Genomic DNA, 19,025 nt, shown 5'->3' on the forward strand with positions numbered 1-19,025 from the left:
CAAAGTAGTAGAGGAGGTTTGCTGTATGGGAAGCAAAGTAACTGAAAATGAGCAAAGTACGGAGGATATCAATCACAGACTGGCATTAACAAGAAACGTATTTCTGTAATAGAGGATTTTTAAATATCAAATATAAATTTAAGTGCTAGGAAGTCTTATCTGAGGATACTTGTCTCTAATGCAGCCTTGCAGAGAAGTGAAGCGTGAATGAGAAAACAGTTCAGCCAAGAAGATAGTGCAAGCTTTTGAAATGTGGTGCTACAGAAGAATGTTGAAAATTATATGTGTAGATCAAATAACCAAAGCGGAGGCACTGAATCAAATTGGTGGAAAAAAGAAATTCGTGACACAAGTTGTCTAAAGGAAAGGATCAGTTGTTAGGACACATCCTGACCCATCAAGAATGTTAATTTGATAATGAAAACAAGTATGAGGTGTAAAAATTGAAGAGTGGGACCATGACTTGAGTACAGTAAGCAAATTCAAGTGGATGCAGGTTGCAGCAGTTATGCAGAGATAAAGAGATTTGTGTAGGATGGACTAGTGTAGAGAGCTGCAGCAAGCCAGGCTCTGGACTGAAGAACACACCACCAGATTTTTCTCACGTACTGTCTTTCTAAATACAGTGATGAGACATTTATTAGTATTTCAAATACACACAAAACTTTAAAATAAAAAATACACATAAATTACATAAAAAGTAACTACTATGCCCAAAGGAATGTTGCCAGTTGAGACAATAGTGCGATGTTTCTGTGTGATACCTTCGTAATTATATGAAAACAGGCAATATAGTGATATGAAAACTACAAATAAAATGTAACAATATTTGTGGTAAGTGTTCATTGGAAAGCATACAACCATAAGTAATGTGCAGTAGCTAATTATAAAATCTAAACAAAAAAAGATTTGCTACTGAACCAATATTCCCAACATAATTCTGTAACAACATGAAATACCTTTATATAAGATAATAGAAGTTTAAATATATTCACCATCTGTATCTCTGTTTTCTTTATCCTGTTCTTCTTCCTTTTTCTTCCTGAACCAAGCGTTTTTATAGACATCCAACTTTCTTCCTTTGTATTTAACCTAGAAAAGTTTCAAATTACAATGTATTAACGAAACTAAAGTATGACAAGCAAGACCCAAAACATTCATTCCAATGCAAGACGAGCCTTTGTCAGACCTATAAAGCACTAAATTAACAAAACAAATAACTCTCCAATGGCCAAAATATTTATTCAGTTTTAACAGGCCAACAAGCATATTATTGTTGCCAACTTACATGTCCCACAGTTATAATTATGGTAAAAATGAGAAATTCGGACCTACATAGACGTGTGTCATTTGCAAGAAGTGTGGTAATTGATGCCCATACAATGTGTACCCCTCCTCGACACACCATGGATCTGAAGAGTAAAGCAGCAGATATAAACCAAGAAATGACCAAGTGGTTTTATTTTTCCACTATCATATCACAATCAGCCAATGCATCACCCTGCAATGTTGCTTAAGGCTGAATGCTGTGTGAGGTACTGTGAAACTCTGTTGCAACAGAAATCAGTGATGGCATGGATTGCACTGCAAGTTTGATCATACAACCAAAAGAGGGGGTACAGAAATTAACCTCACACTCTTGGGTACTCCACTACCAGACAGACCATTCTCAAAACTACAGTCCAAGACACACTTTTCCAAAGCTACTCATGTTTCAGTGTAGAAGCTCCTACAACAATCAGACACATTACCAGTGTTAAGACTGCATAATAAATGTGGTGCTACAGAAGAATGCTGAAGATTAGTTGGAAAGATTGTGTAACTGATGAGGAGGTACTGAACAGAATTGGGGAGAAGAGGAATTTGTGGCACAACTTGTCTAGAAGAAGGGATTGGTTGGCAGGGCATGTTCTGAGGCATCAAGGGATCATCAATTTAGTACTGGACGGCAGCGTGGAGAGTAAAAATGGAGACCGAGAGATGAATACATTAAGCAGATTCAGAAGGATGTAGGTTGCAGTAGCTATTCGGAGATAGCGAGGCTCGCACAGGATAGAGTAACATGGAGAGCAGCATCAAATCGGTTTCTGGACTGAAGACCACCACCACCACCACCACCACCACCACCACAACAACAACAACAATAATAAATTCTTGCAATACAAAATTTTCCAACTCAGTAATAATGTTTAATATGCATGCAACAAGAGATCTCAGGCTTTGCAACTCTCTGTTTTCATTTTTATGGTGAATACTTTGATCCATTGGTACAATTTTGGAAGATGGGACACGGTTCTCAATTTACTATATGTCAATGGAGGAAAAAGAAATTTGTACGGTTCCCAAAAGTGATAAAAAGAGATTGTATTCCTGTAATTTCTAAAGGAGGTCTCCCACTTGCGACACCTCAATGGCTAACTTCACTGGTATTCTCCCCACATATTGTCAAGGCTTTCCATAGAGACAGGATTTCAAATTGTAAAAAGGCGAGGGAAACACTGAAATCCGTCACACATCCTAATTCAACAAAATCATAGTAAATAAACCATTTTCTCACACTTGAGGGCATGGACTTTCATCCATATCAAATGTCTAAACAGGAAAGCTAAATAGGAGGCTCTTAATGAGAATGCAGGATGAAGTGCACAGTGGTGCTCCTTAGGGAAATAGCATACATGGCTGGAAAGAAGTCCCATGTGCACTCGGTACGTCTGACCTGTGGACCTCATCCAAGAAGTGGAGGAAACCCTGACAGTGGTTATCTAGAACTCAGGGTGCGTGAACAATATACTGTTGGTAAGAGCAAACTCTCGAGTTTTACATGGTTCCAGCTAGGTAGCAGAAGTGTGGGTTCCACTTCAGTTCTAGTAAAAATGGTGTTGGGACAAAAGACAGTGTTTTGTGTTCTACATTTTGCACAATGTAGATCAGTAATAACAGCTCAGTGTGACTTTCATACTAAGTATGGTGTGGATCCTCCTACAGCATAGAGCATAATGCATTAGATGATGGCATGAAAAATTCCAAGAAACAGGTTGTTTGTGTAAAGACAAATCACCGGGCATTCCCAAGTATCTGACACAAATGTCGGATGCATCCACCATAGTTTCATATGGAGTACGCAGAAATCCGTGCGCCATGCACCTCGACAGCTCAACTGATTTGAATAACTTCATTTACCAACAGGATAGGGCACTGCCACACTGGCATCTGAAAGTGCAGGAATTTTTAAATCAAAGGATTACTGAATGATGGATCAGTTGCACTGGACCAAATGATTCAGCCTTACATCACTGGCCTCCAAGTAGCAGACCTGACTAAGTGATTATTTCTAGTGGAGGTTTATAAAAGACTCTGTTTAATGCCTCTGTTACCAACAAACAATGAAAGAACTGAGGCACTACATAACAGCAACTGTGGAAGCTGTAACTCAAGGCATGCTCACTCAAGTGTGGGAACAATTTGAATACTGTATTGACAAATACTGCACATCTCCAGGGCGGCATATTGAACACCTATGAAAAGGTATGAAAAAACTTTTTTGTTTTTCCCATTCATCAAAAAACAAAATTATATATGTTTATTTGTTTCAGAAATATAGACTTGCCAAATTGGAAGATTCTTTTTGATACAACCTGTATTTATTCTACAGAGGCAGTTGATAACCAAATATCTTGTAGAAGCTTCTCCCTATCTAATATTCTGAAGCAAATGTCCTTAACAGCTTGCCGGCAGACATCAGGCAGCAAAATGAAAATTCTTAGACATTCTAACACAAAGTAAATGAATAGCTCATTAGCCCCTCCAACAATTTATCACAATAAAATGCTGGAAAATATCAGTTGAAAAACAACAACTGAAATGGTTAGATTACTACTCACTACACAGAGAAGATATTGAATGGCAGATGAGCACATTGAAAGAATACTGCTGGATATTATCAGCTACTGAACTAAGTCCTTCATCAAATATAGACAAAACACAAATATCATTCACACATTATGGTGGTATATAGTGCCCCCACAGACAGGATCTCTACCCTTATGGAACAACACCTTCAGCCTATTAGCCGTAACCAACCTTACTGTATACAACAGTTAATCATTTCCTCTATCAACTCTACACAGTTCCTGTTCCTTTATGACACAACATCCTGCTTGTCACTGTCAATACCACCTCTCTCTACATTAACATTCCCAATGCACATGGTCTTACTACCACTTAACACTACTTTTCCCAACACCCAACTGATTCCAAACATGTAATCTCCTTCCAGGTCACCATGACCATCTCTATATCCACCAGCATTTCTTCTTCTTTAAAGGCTTCACCTAAAAAGGCAAATCCATGGTACAGCAATGGGCACTTGCATGGCACCATCCTTTGGGCACCTACATTGCACCCCCCATGCCAACCCATTCACAGGTTATCTAGAGGAATTCTTCCTAGTCTCCCAAAATCCCAGAGCCTCACCTGGTTCAAATACACTCATTACACCTTCATAATCTCGACAAAGAGTGAGGTTACTCTATGCATTTTCCTCCAGAACCTCAACAACTTCTCCCTCATTTGCTCACCTGGTACTCCTTGGCCCAACAAGTCACCTTCCTTAACAATGAGCTCCACCTTATTGGATGGCTACATCAGTTTCTCTGTCCACATCCAATATACCAACCACCAACAATACCTCCACTTTAACACCTGCCACTTGTTCCATATCAATGCATCCCTTCCACATCACCTGGTTACCTGTGGTGATACAATCTTCAGTGATGAGCAATCCAGAAACAGGCCTCTCAAGCCTTGTCTACCCAGTCACTTACCATTGCCCACATACCCACTGACCTGCCACAAAGGACTGCCCTCCCTGTGACTCAGTATCACCTAGTACTGAAGCAACTGAATCACGTTTTACACCAGGCTTTCAACTGTGTCTCGTCATCCACGCCTACATCTGCACCCATACTCCACAAGCCACCTTGTGATATGTGGTGCAGGGTATTTAATGTAGCACTGTCACTTTCCCCTTTCCCGGTCTAGTCACAAACAGTTCACAGGAAGAACAATTGCTGGTAAGACTCCATGCAGGCTTGAATTTCTCTAATTTTATATTCATGGTCTTCTTGTGAGATATATGTACAAGGAAGCAACATATTTGTTGACTCATAGAAATGCATGCCCTCAGAAATTTAATGACAAACCACATTGCATCATGAAATGAGAAATATCCTCCCCACACTTTCCACACCGGTATTCTGTTTCCCATTCATGCTATACAATACTCTTGTCCTTATTCCACCCGTGCTCCTAACCCTTGGCCCATAGTTCTTACGCATTTCATGGACACAGATGTAAGTCATGTCAAAGGCAGGGCCACATGTGAACGTAACCATGTGGTGTACCATCTTAGCTGGACACACAGGGCTGCCATAAGTTTCCCCAAGTGAAATATCCTGTTGTTTCCCTGATTTCCAGACAAGTTTTACCATATTTCTCTGACAAATTTTGAGATTTCGGGTGTGTAAAGACATAAGTTAACATAAAAAAGTAGGGACTTCTGTATTTCTAAATGTCTGAGAAAAAAGTACTAACATCAACATCTTTTATAATGAACTGCTTTTAGTTGGAGAAAGCAAGCCAAATGGTGTATGGGTTTCATTAAGAGTACTGATGTTATATTATTTCAATAAAATTAAATACATTTGGTGACAAAAATACATATTTCATTTCAGTCCCAATACAGATTTAAAGTATGTTCACTGATTTCAGAAATAACCCCAGAAAAAAGTAGGCCTCTTGAAATAAGTGTATAATGCTGGGAAGAGTTGTGTAAACCAACACTATAAGTGACTGCTAATAAAATGTTGGCACTACTACGTTTGTTATTGTCAGTTATTACCCACTGTGTTATGTCTATTAATTTGCAGGTATTGTGTGGTTTTTCTTTCATGAAATACGTGAGTACATAGTGTACAAACTGACAGTGACTGGAAAAATTTTCTTCCTCTTATCATCCATACTTTCTAATATATAAACTACTTTCAAAGTGCCAAAATATACTAGAATAAATAAAATGTCTATAAAACACCACACAGTACAATGTTCTTGCTGTGAGACAGTCACAATTCTTGAAATCCTTATTGCCAGGGGTCTCTGGCCTGACAAGGAGCACCACATTCTGAGTCCATGGATAAACCATGAAAATCTGCCACATTATACCACATACAAACTGACCTGGCCTGCAGGCACATCAGTGAGACTAGATCTGATGGGCAAGGCCTGCACATTAGTGGTAAATGATGGGCACCAGATTGGCATTCCCGGTCTGTTAGAGATACCCACAGAAATGACCTGCAGTTTTGGCCCATTATGGAAGCCCAGTGGTGTGGCCAGCTATTTAAATGTCACAGACACCACATTGACAAAATGGGGACCACAGTGCTCAATCCATGCAACAGATAACTTGCGTGAATACTCTGAAAATCAGTACTAATGAGGATAGATAGCAACTCACTGTAAAGATGATCACTGAGTTGCAGACAGACACATGGAAAAGACAAACACACACTCACAGCTACATTTTTGACCATAGCCTTTGTCAGAAAATGAGAACACACAGTCATTCAGACACAACTCATGCACACATGACAGCTGACTCTGGCCACTGTGTCAACAGTCTCTGAGAATACGATCCAAACAAACCACTCCTCACGCCTCCCTGCCTCTCGTCGGCAGCTGCTAGGTTAGCAGCAAAAAGTGGTGGCAGCACTGAATGCAAGCTGAGGGGAGTTGTAGAAAGGAAAGAAGCAGCAAGAATGAGAGAGTAGGCAAGTGGCTCACATACTCAGCTGCACCCAGCCAGCGATGATGTATGACATCTCAGTAAACAAATCATTTCATCTACTGAGATAAAAACGAGATTTTTCCAGAATTTTTCAAATGTCCCTGATTTCCCTGATAAGTTTGAAATTCCCTGATTTCCAGGACTTGTGGCAACCCTGTGTTTGCTGATGATGCTGTACTATAAGAAAAGCACTGTCACTGAGTTACTGTATGATACGGATGACTTAAGACAGAATTTGTATTTGATGTTGAGTGATGAATGGCACCTTGCTCTAAATGTAGTAAAATCTAAGTAACTGCAGCTCAGTAGGAAAAATGATATTGTTATGTTCATTATTCCTCCCCCCATGAACCATGGACCTTGCCGTTGGTGGGGAGGCTTGCGTGCCTCAGCGATACAGATGGCCGTACCGTAGGTGCAACCACAACGGAGGGGTATCTGTTGAGAGGCCAGACAAACGTGTGGTTCCTGAAGAGGGGCAGCAGCCTTTTCAGTAGTTGCAGGGGCAACAGTCTGGATGATTGACTGATCTGGCCTTGCAACATTAACCAAAACGGCCTTGCTGTGCTGGTACTGCGAACGGCTGAAAGCAAGGGGAAACTACAGCCGTAATTTTTCCCGAGGACATGCAGCTTTACTGTATGATTAAATGATGATGGCATCCTCTTGGGTAAAATATTCCAGAGGTAAAATATTCCCCCATTCGGATCTCCGGGCGGGGACTACTCAGGAGGATGTCGTTATCAGGAGAAAGAAAACTGGCGTTCTACGGATCGGAGCGTGGAATGTCAGATCACTTAATCGGGCAGGTAGGTTAGAAAATTTAAAAAGGGAAATGGATAGGTTAAAGTTAGATATAGTGGGAATTAGTGAAGTTCGGTGGCAGGAGGAACAAGACTTCTGGTCAGGTGACTACAGGGTTATAAACACAAAATCAAATAGGGGTAATGCAGGAGTAGGTTTAATAATGAATAGGAAAATAGGAATGCGGGTAAGCTACTACAAACAGCATAGTGAACGCATTATTGTGGCCAAGATAGATACGAAGCCCACACCTACTACAGTAGTACAAGTTTATATGCCAACTAGCTCTGCAGATGATGAAGAAATTGATGAAATGTATGATGAAATAAAAGAAATTATTCAGATAGTGAAGGGAGACGAAAATTTAATAGTAATGGGTGACTGGAATTCGAGTGTAGGAAAAGGGAGAGAAGGAAACATAGTAGGTGAATATGGATTGGGGCTAAGAAATGAAAGAGGAAGCCGCCTAGTAGAATTTTGCACAGAGCACAACTTAATCATAGCTAACACTTGGTTTAAGAATCATGAAAGAAGGTTGTATACGTGGAAGAACCCTGGAGATACTAAAAGGTATCAGATAGATTATATAATGGTAAGACAGAGATTTAGGAACCAGGTTTTAAATTGTAAGACATTTCCAGGGGCAGATGTGGACTCTGACCACAATCTATTGGTTATGACCTGTAGATTAAAACTGAAGAAACTGCAAAAATGTGGGAAATTAAGGAGATGGGACCTGGATAAACTGAAAGAACCAGAGGTTGTACAGAGGTTCAGAGAGAGCATAAGGGAACAATTGACAGGAATAGGGGAAAGAAATACAGTAGAAGAAGAATGGGTAGCTCTGAGGGATGTAGTAGTGAAGGCAGCAGAGGATAAAGTAGGTACAAAGACGAGGGCTGCTAGAAATCCTTGGGTAACAGAAGAAATATTGAATTTAATTGATGAAAGGAGAAAATATAAAAATGCAGTAAATGAAGCAGGCAAAAAGGAATACAAACGTCTCAAAAATGAGATCGACAGGAAGTGCAAAATGGCTAAACAGGGATGGCTAGAGGACAAATGTAAGGATGTAGAAGCTTATCTCACTAGGGGTAAGATAGATACTGCCTACAGGAAAATTAAAGAGACCTTTGGAGAGAAGACAACCACGTGTATGAATATCAAGAGCTCAGATGGCAGCCCAGTTCTAAGCAAAGAAGGGAAGGCACAAAGGTGGAAGGAGTATATAGAAGGTTTATACAAGGGCGATGAACTTGAGGACAATATTATGGAAATGGAAGAGGATGTAGATGAAGACGAAATGGGAGATACGATACTGCGTGAAGAGTTTGACAGAGCACTGAAAGACCTGAGTCGAAACAAGGCCCCCGGAGTAGACAACATTCCATTAGAACTACTGACGGCCTTGGGACAACCAGTCCTGACAAAACTCTACCAGCTGGTGAGCAAAATGTATGAGACAGGCGAAATACCCTCAGACTTCAAGAAGAATATAATAATTCCAATCCCAAAGAAAGCAGGTGCTGACAGATGTGAAAATTACCGAACTATCAGTTTAATAAGCCACGGCTGCAAAATACTAACACGAATTCTTTACAGACGAATGGAAAAACTAGTAGAAGCCGACCTCGGGGAAGATCAGCTTGGATTCCGTAGAAACACTGGAACACGTGAGACAATACTGACCTTACGACTTATCTTAGAAGAAAGATTAAGAAAAGGCAAACCTACGTTTCTAGCATTTGTAGACTTAGAGAAAGCTTTTGACAATGTTGACTGGAATACCCTTTTTCAAATTCTAAAGGTGGCAGGGGTAAAATACAGGGAGCGAAAGGCTATTTATAATTTGTACAGAAACCAGATGGCAGTCATAAGAGTCGAGGGGCATGAAAGGGAAGCAGTGGTTGGGAAAGGAGTGAGACTGGGTTGTTGCCTCTCCCCGATGTTATTCAATCTGTATATTGAGCAAGCAGTAAAGGAAACAAAAGAAAAGTTGGGAGTAGGTATTAAAATTCATGGAGACGAAGTAAAAACTTTGAGGTTCGCCGATGACATTGTAATTCTGTCAGAGACAGCAAAGGACTTGGAAGAGCAGTTGAACGGAATGGACAGTGTCTTGAAAGGAGGATATAAGATGAACATTAACAAAAGCAAAACGAGGATAATGGAATGTAGTCAAATTAAATCGGGTGATGCTGAGGGAATTAGATTAGGAAATGAGACACTTAAAGTAGTAAAGGAGTTTTGCTATTTAGGAAGTAAAATAACTGATGATGGTCGAAGTAGAGAGGATATAAAATGTAGACTGGCAATGGCAAGGAAAGCGTTTCTGAAGAAGAGAAATTTGTTAACATCGAATATAGATTTATGTATCAGGAAGTCGTTTCTGAAAGTATTTGTTTGGAGTGTAGCCATGTATGGAAGTGAAACATGGACGATAACTAGTTTGGACAAGAAGAGAATAGAAGCTTTCGAAATGTGGTGCTACAGAAGAATACTGAAGATAAGGTGGATAGATCACGTAACTAATGAGGAGGTATTGAATAGGATTGGGGAGAAGAGAAGTTTGTGGCACAACTTGACTAGAAGAAGGGATCGGTTGGTAGGACATGTTTTGAGGCATCAAGGGATCACAAATTTAGCATTGGAGGGCAGCGTGGAGGGTAAAAATCGTAGAGGGAGACCGAGAGATGAGTACACTAAGCAGATTCAGAAGGATGTAGGTTGCAGTAGGTACTGGGAGATGAAGCAGCTTGCACAGGATAGAGTAGCATGGAGAGCTGCATCAAACCAGTCTCAGGACTGAAGACAACAACAACAACAACAACAACAACATGTTCATTATTGTTATGTACATTGTTATTATTGTTATGTACATTTTTAGTGACGTGGACAGTCATGTTGATTAAATATCTACAAAGAGATACGAAAAGGAATGAGCACATAGGCACGGCTGTAAGGAAGGTGAGTGGTCAACTTTGGTTTATTGGAAGAATTTAAGGAAACTGTAGCTCATCTACAAAGGAGACTTTGAATAGAAAACTTGGGCAACACATTATTGAGTGCAACAGAAATGTTTCATGAACTAAAATGGCAATCCCTGGAGGGAAGACAAGTTGGTTTCCATAAAATGTTTTGAGAAACTTTAGACAACCCGAATTTGCAACTGACTGTGGAATGATTCTACTGCTGTCAATGTAAATTTTGCGCATGGACTATGAAGACAAGATAAGAGAAATTAGGACTCATAAGGAGGTATATGGATAGCTGTTTTTCTCTTGCTCATTTTGTGTGTGGAACAGCAAAGCAAATGACTAGTAGCAGTACAGGGTACCTTCTACCAAACATAATACATTGACTTGCAGAGTATGTACGCAAATGTAGAAGGAACCAGTTCTGGACTACACCTCTTTTAGTATCCACTGATTAAAAATCGTGCACTAATACTGTGCAATGTAAAATCAACATTATTAATTAGCCCTTAACGTGATGTGAAACATTACTATGGTGAAAATGGGAATCATAGTTAGCTGATAATTATTTTAAATGGTAATTATACACAAGAGGGACAATAAAGGTGGTTGTGCAACATTCTGCTAATTTGAGTCGATTCATTCTATTTTTACCACTACTAATACATTGAACTTTTAGCAAGGCTAACTAAAAAACATTAGATGTTTTCAGAGGCATCTGAAGCAAGAAGTATTACTGCTTATAATCAATCAGTATGAGGAATATGCCCAGAAATAATGTACAATCACTGCTTAGCACAATAGAGAACTGAAGCTGGTGGTACTGTAGTCTGCCCGGTGAGATCTGGTGGCACTAACTAATGGCAGCATATTAGCTTGAGACTGGCCTATCTATTAAATTTTTGCCAATCTTGATTTCACTGATTTGGTAAGTTAGGGGTGGAAATGGGTTGGCATAATAATAAGTAACTGGGCAAGACCTGGTATAAAATGAAATGATCATGTGAATCTCATAGTCCAAAAGGAAAATACATCTGCTGAGATTACTCAGGAATGTGCACTTCCTCTGTGAATAATATAGTTCACAAATAGTCCCACACAACACATTATAGAGCACTGCTCCGTTTCTTTGGCCAGTACAGTTTTGGTCTGAGATGTAAATTGGGGAATTTAAAAAGACACAAACTGTGACACTTTTTTCAGCTGGTTTAGATATCACCAAAGTTGATAAGTAAACTCCAATAAGATGCCCCCTAGAAGAGAAGATAGTCTGTAGGAAAGACAATAAAATTCAAATAGTCTCAGGGAAAATCAGGGAAGCCTATGTAAATACAGTTACTACTCCCTCTGACCCGTCTATCCTGCAGAGGCTATACTGACAAAATTACAAACTGAGGGCTCAAAACTGACCTCCCCGGCCGTCATTCTCTCTTAGTATCTATCATCCATCAGCACTATTTCTTCCCACTGTTTTAATAAGATGATTTATATCATTTCATTTTTTTAAATTTAGTTTGACTGTCTTCACCTACTTTCAAAAAACTAAGCATGGTACACAGAGTGTAACAACGAATTTGATTAAGGGAGCCAGTTTACAGTATTGCCATTAAACTCTAAAAAAAAGTATTGACTAAAATTATGTTAGACCAACACTTACCGATGCCCAACCACAACCAGATTTTTTATCTGGATTGATAATTCGTTTACAATGGATTGCCCATGCACTTGGAGAAGCAAAGATTATATCAGTTTCTTGGGATTTAATTTTACCATCAGGCAGGAGATCTCCTACGAAACGCTGTCCCTAAAATTTGAGAACACAAGTAATATTAATAACAGATTTAACTGAATAAGAGTAACGACTATAAAAGAGAAGAAACATTTATCATCAACTCACCAGGTATTCAATGGCCATAGTGCCCTCACCAGGCTCAAGCAGACCAGACGATAACAACATCTGGAGTGTAATATTTCTTCCACTTGAACTACTACAAAATCGTCCATGTCTTTCATCAGATTCCTGACAAAAGTAAGAACCATTGTGTTAATGCTCTTTAAATACCAACTCTGAAATATCCCAAAAAATCAGAAAGTTTTATCTCCTCTATGAGAGGGATACAATTGCATGTACTGTACTCACCCAAGTATGTAATAAGCACAGTGAACAACATGCAGATTGAAAGATGAAATGTTATTGTAAACATCTGTTTTACCTGTGGCATTAGTTAACTTGTACAGAAAAGCTTATGCTTATGTACAGAGTATTTTACATTATTTTCTAATATCTAACAAATTAAACAGGAGTTTTTAATGAATAAGAACTGCATTATACAAGTAACTCAATGTTGAGAATCATAAATACTAAATTGTTTCACCCCTCTTAGTTACAGTATTAATTCTTTTTAAAAATCAAGTATTTTTTGAAAATTGACAATTTTTAAATTATTTATGGTAGCATGCAATGAATGACTTTATTTTATATTATAAAATTTGTTCAGCAACTTCTTAGTGCACAATCTATGCAACAAGAGATCAGATATTCACACCACTTAAACACATATCTAAATCCTCAACCCCCCTCCCAAATACTACAAGACGAACACGATAATACTACTCATTTCAGTAATTTAACAACCACTAGTTTAAAATTTCTACAAAATGCATTGGACATGTGAGACACAGAACTGTATAAACTAAAGACACAAGAAAATGAAAGCAACTCAGAAAAAAACTAAATACATAAGCATACTCATAAACATACAAAATTATCAATTTCTGTGAAGTGCTGGAGTTTAGACAATTATTATATTAGCTATCAGTTTTATTAAAGTGCTTCTACTGTCCCACTAGTAAAGGGAAAAGATAAAAACAGTTGTCAAATAGTAAAAGAACTGACAGATGTTTGCAACAAATGACTCTACCCATCCTTCTACGTGGAGCTTTGGAATGGACAAACAAACATGCAAACAGAAACATATTATTCAGTATGAAAAATAAGTTACAATAAAGCTGTATGAAGAAAAAACAAGCGTCATTAGAGAGTACAACAACATTACCTACATAAAATATATCTTGCTCCATAAATACAGTTAGGAAAGTTCTGGAATAATGTAGACAATTTGGGAGTCAAGGAGACCAATCACTGAACAGCAGAAGTGTTGAGTCATAACAGATATACAAAAAAGAAAATGAAACCTTCGCTGGCTTTTGGAAGAAATTCTTTGATCAGCTCTCTCTCTCTCTCTCTCTCTCTAGCGCGCACACACACACACACACACACATTGTGTCGGGTGCAGTACATGGAGGGAATTATTAGCAGCAAGCAGAAGAGGGGGGGGGGGGGGGGGGACGAGTAGCTAGTGCATGGGTGGGAGACAGCATGTTTGCAGGCTAGGAATGTGGGAGGGAGGTGTGGCAAGTGAATGGGCTAGGCATGCGACATAGTGGTACCAGAGCCAGTGATGTATGAGCACAATGAAGAAGATGGAGGTGTGGATCCAGAGGAGGTGACAGGACAGAGGAATGGGAAACTGTTGGTTAGAGGGTGTGGGGACAGTAGGTTAGCAAAGGCTGAGGTCAGGGGATTATGGATGAGAAGTGTGTGTTGCAAGAATTACTCTCATCTACACAGTTCACAAAAGCTGGTGCTGGAGATAAGGATGCAGATGGCACAGGTTGTGAAGAAGTCACTGAATTCTAGCATGTTGTACTCAGCAGTATGTTGTCCCACTGAGAGTTAACTTTCTTCTTGGCCACAATCTTGTGGCAGCCATTAATTCATATTTGATTGGTGATCATGCCTATAACATGCTGTGCAGTGACTCCAGCACAGCTGGTATATGACATGGCTACTTTCACAGATGACTACCTGTGATGTGATAGGACAAGCCTATGACAAGACTGGCAGGTCTTGAACACGAATATGGCCCTTGTGGTAATAGGTTGGGAGTGGTGTGGTGTATGGATGGACCAGGATGTTGTGTAGGTTGGGTGGATGACAGAACACATTTTAGTGTACAGGGAGGTGGTATCAACAGTGACAATTATGGGCACATTTGGGAATGGGATAGAGGTGATCACTGAAGAAAAAGGTTATCATCTTTGATATGAAAGGGTAGGATCAGGCAATAGCTCGGCAGTGTTTGTCAACAAGAGCAGAAATTATTTCTTTGTAAGCACAATAAGTAGTTACAACAGATTCTGGAATGGGCCTAATGATTTCAGTTGGTATTGCAAGTTACACTAGACTTCTGGCATGGGATCACTAAGGCAGAGCTTGTAGGTGGACAAGCCAGGCAGCTGATGGAAGCCTTCTATCAGGTATTCACTGCAATTCATGACTCCCTCCTTGAAGCATCACTACCCATCAATACCTACCCTGCTCAAAATGCATCTCTTCAGCAAACTTTCACAGCACCCAGACTGTCTTGCTGACCTTTCCAATTTGCCACATCCTCCAAAAATCCCTCCCAACACTCACAAAATCCAGTACCCAAACAAACACAAAACACTGCTGTTAACCTATCCACCAAAAACTTCAATCCCATTCAGTCCTATCTGAATGCCTTACTTTCAACCCCCAAACCAAGTTTGACCATGTTGGACTTTTCATAGACCTACTCCCCTTCTCCTTATCTCAACAGTGAAAACACATCTTTGCTACCTATTCCTCTAATCAAGCCAGCCTAATCCCAATGATGAATCTTGTCTCTCCCAGTTCTTATCGCCAACCAACTGTGCCCCACCTAACGAACCCCTGGTCACCTTCCATGGTTTCATTACATCCAACTTGGCCTCACCATTCAACATCACTACAGAAGATAGGACAGGCATTCACAACCTCAAAACAGATCCTGATTAAATCATATTCCCCCCTCCCCGGCAAACAATGGCTTTGCCATTGTTGAATCCACTGTGACTACCTCACTACTCCAACTACAAGCTCTGCCACACTGATCCAGTCTCAGAAATCCAATGTAATCTCCAATCCCTAGTGAAATCCGTAGGTCCATACCAAACACGCTCTCCTGAGTCCACCAGTCTCCTCAGGTCAACCACACCCAGCACAACCATCTTCTACGTGCTTCTCAAAATTTACACACCTAACAACTTGGATGTCCCATTGTACCTTGTTATTGTGATCCGTGCCACAGTCATGGGCACCTATAAGGTAATCTCCTACGTCAACCTGTTTATAGGTCATGTAGAAGAAACCTTCATAGCCTCCCACTAAATCCTCACACCCCTTGTCTGATTCAGGTTCACTCATGATATCTTCATGATCTAGCCTCAGGATCAAGACACCCTACCCTCATTCCTCCACAGCCTCAACATCTTCTCTCTCATTCACTTCAACTGATCCTCAATCCAATGTGTCACATTCTTGACACTGACTTTCACTTCTCTGATGACTCCATATACAACCCTGTCCATATTAAGCCCACTAAATATCAAAAATATCTATATTTTGACAGCTGTCACCCCTTCCACACAAAGTAATTGCTTCCATACAACCTGGCCACCCATGAACGGCATCTATGCAGTGATGAAAATTCCCTTGCCCACTATGCTGAAGGTCTCGCAAGAACCTCCAACGACAGGCACTATCCTCTACACATACTTCAAAAACAGATTTCCCATGATATGTCAGCACACACCCCTGTGCACTTGTCACCCGTCCCTCCTGCATTTCTAGCCTGCACACCTGCTGCCTCCCTCCCAGCCATCAGTTATCTGTTGCCGTTCTCTTCTCCTGTTTCCTGTGTCTGTCTCCCTCTATCCACCACACTCCACACAACATGCCCCAATGCACCTATCAAATCCTGGCTTTGTGCTTCCAGCCAGCACAAAGCAGGAGAATTGTGTAAGAGAGGGAGAATTGCAGCTCGTCAGAGCATTTCTTCCAAAAACTAGCAAGAAAATTAGGATTGTGTCAGTATATTCACATTGTGAAGGGACAGATCAAGATAAGATGGATAGTTTTTATGAGGCACTCAGTGATGTAGTTCTTAGAGTAAAGGACAAGGACAGTGTTCTGTTCATGGGTGATTTCAATGTCAGGATTGGAAATCGAACAGAAGGGTGTGAAAGGGTTATGGGTAAATTTGGAGAAGATATGGAGGCCAACAGGAACGGGAAACAACTCTTGGATTTCTGTGCCAGTATGGGCTTAGTAATCACAAACTCCTTTTTTAAACATAAGAACATTCACCAGTATACTTGGGAAGGCAGGGGGACCAGATCTGTCATTGACTATATAATAACAGATCAGGAATTCAGGAAGGCTGTGAGGGACACACGTGTATTCAGGGGATTCTTTGATGACACTGATCATTATTTAATCTGCAGTGAAATTGGGATTGTGAGGCCGAAAGTGCAGGTCAGGTCTATATGTAGGTGGATAAGAGTGGAGAAACTTCAGGATAAGGAAATCAGGACAAGGTACAGGGACACAGTACTAGAAGTGGCTAAAGAATGTCTTGGAACAGTAGTGTGTAAAAGTAGGATGAAGCAAACAGCTTGGTGGAATGACATAGTCAAGGCAGCCTGTAAAAGGAAAAAGAAGGCGTATCAAAAATACATACTGAGTTCTATCATACTAGAACTCAGGTAGACAGAGAAAGCTATGTTGAAGAAAGAAACAAAGCTAAACAAATAATTGCAGCATCCAAGAAGAAATCTTGGGAAGACTTTGGAAACAGGTTGGAGACTATGGGTCAAGCTGCTGGAAAACCATTCTGGAGTGTAATTAGCAGTCTTCAAAAGGGAGGTAAGAAGGAAATGCCAAGTATTTTGGACAGGTCAGGAAAACTGCTGGTGAATCCTGTGGATGCCTTGGGCAGATGGAGGGAATATTTTGAAGAGTTGCTCAATGTAGGTGAAAATACGATCAGCAATGTTTCAGATTTCGAGGTAGAATGGGATAGGAATGATGATGGAAATAGGATCACATTTGAGGAAGTGGAGAAAATGGTCAATAGATTGCAGTGCAACAAAGCAGCTGGTGTGGATGAAATTAAGTCGGAACTCATCAAATACAGTGGAACGTCAGGTCTTAAATGGCTACACAGGATAACTGAAATGGCCTGAGAGTCGGGACAGGTTCCATCAGACTGGACAAAAAGCAGTAATCACACCAATCTTTAAACATGGAAACAGAAAACATTGTAATAACTACAGAGGTATCTCTTTAATCAGCGTTGTGGGTAAAATCATCTCAGGTATTGTTGAAAGGAAAGTGCGAGTAAATTATGAATAATCCGCCTCGATTGCGAAAATTCCCGGTGTTTACCCAGGTTTCAACGTGGATAACCACGCCTTCTTCAGCACAAAATAAAAAACAGCTTGCCTAAATGGGCATGGTCAATTTCTAAAATTAACACCCACAACAGCAGGTCCCCATAAAACTACACGGTACATCCGTACCAAGTCAATAACACTACTTATTTAGATAATTACGATTGCTGGCGCACTGCAATGCTTTAAGTGCGAGTATTAGTTGAGGACCAATTGGATGAAAATCAGTGTGGGCTCTTAGAGGATGTCAGGACCAGATCTTTAGCTCACGGCAAATAATGGAGAAGTGTTATGCGTGGAACAGGAAATTGTATCTATGCTTTATAGATCTAGAAAAGGCATATGACCGGGTTCCTAGGAGGAAGTTATTGTCTGTTCTACGAGATTATGGAATAGGAGGTAAACTTTGGCAAGCAATTAAAGGTCTTTACATGGATAGTCAGGCAGCAGTTAGAGTTGACGGGAAATTGAGTTCATGGTTCAGAGTAGTTTCAGGGGTAAGACAAGGCTGCAACCTGTCTCCACTGTTGTTCATATTATTTATGGATCATATGTTGAAAACAATAGACTGGCTGAGTGAGATTAAGATATGTGAACACAAAATAAGCAGTCTCGCATATGCGGATGACTTAGTTGTGATGGCAGATTCGATTGAAAGTTTGCAAAGTAATATTTCAGAGGTAGATCAGAAATGTAAGGACTATGGTATGAAGATTAGCATCTCCAAAATGAAAGTAATGTCAGTGGGAAAGAAATATAAATGGATTGAGTGCCAAATAGGAGGAACAAAGTTAGAACAGGTGGATGGTTTCAAGTACTTAGGATACATATTCTCACAGGATGGCAACATAGTGAAAGAACTGGAAGCGAGGTGTAGCAAAGCTAATGCAGTGAGTGCTCAGCTACGATCTACTCTCTTCTGCAAGAAGGAAGTCAGTACCAAGATTAAAAGTTATCTGTGCACCATTCAATCTATCGACCAACTTTGTTGTACGGGTGCGAAAGCTGGGTGGATTCAGGTTACCTTATAAACAAGGTTGAGGTTACGGATATGAAAGTAGCTAGGATGATTGCAGGTACTAGTAGATGGGAACAATGGCAGGAGG

General features: G+C 40.1%; 1 protein-coding gene across 2 annotated transcripts in view; it reads right to left on the minus strand.

Annotated features, from left to right (window-relative positions):
* LOC126272112 (MPN domain-containing protein) overlaps positions 1-19,025 on the minus strand; it is a 158,212-nt gene that overhangs the window by 96,540 nt on the left and 42,647 nt on the right. Inside the window, exons 2-4 of one of the 2 annotated variants that reach the window (XM_049974707.1) lie at positions 12,521-12,643; positions 12,281-12,427; positions 996-1,092 (exon numbers count right to left, since the gene is read on the minus strand). In XM_049974707.1, the coding sequence (XP_049830664.1) occupies positions 996-1,092; positions 12,281-12,427; positions 12,521-12,580 (304 nt within the window). In that variant the 5' untranslated portion in view covers positions 12,581-12,643. Of the gene's footprint in view, positions 1-995; positions 1,093-12,280; positions 12,428-12,520; positions 12,644-19,025 lie in introns of those variants that run through there. The other variant, XM_049974708.1, reaches the window with a different exon arrangement.

The sequence above is a fragment of the Schistocerca gregaria genome, chromosome 5, assembly GCF_023897955.1.
Source record: "Schistocerca gregaria isolate iqSchGreg1 chromosome 5, iqSchGreg1.2, whole genome shotgun sequence".
NCBI lineage: Eukaryota > Metazoa > Arthropoda > Insecta > Orthoptera > Acrididae > Schistocerca > Schistocerca gregaria.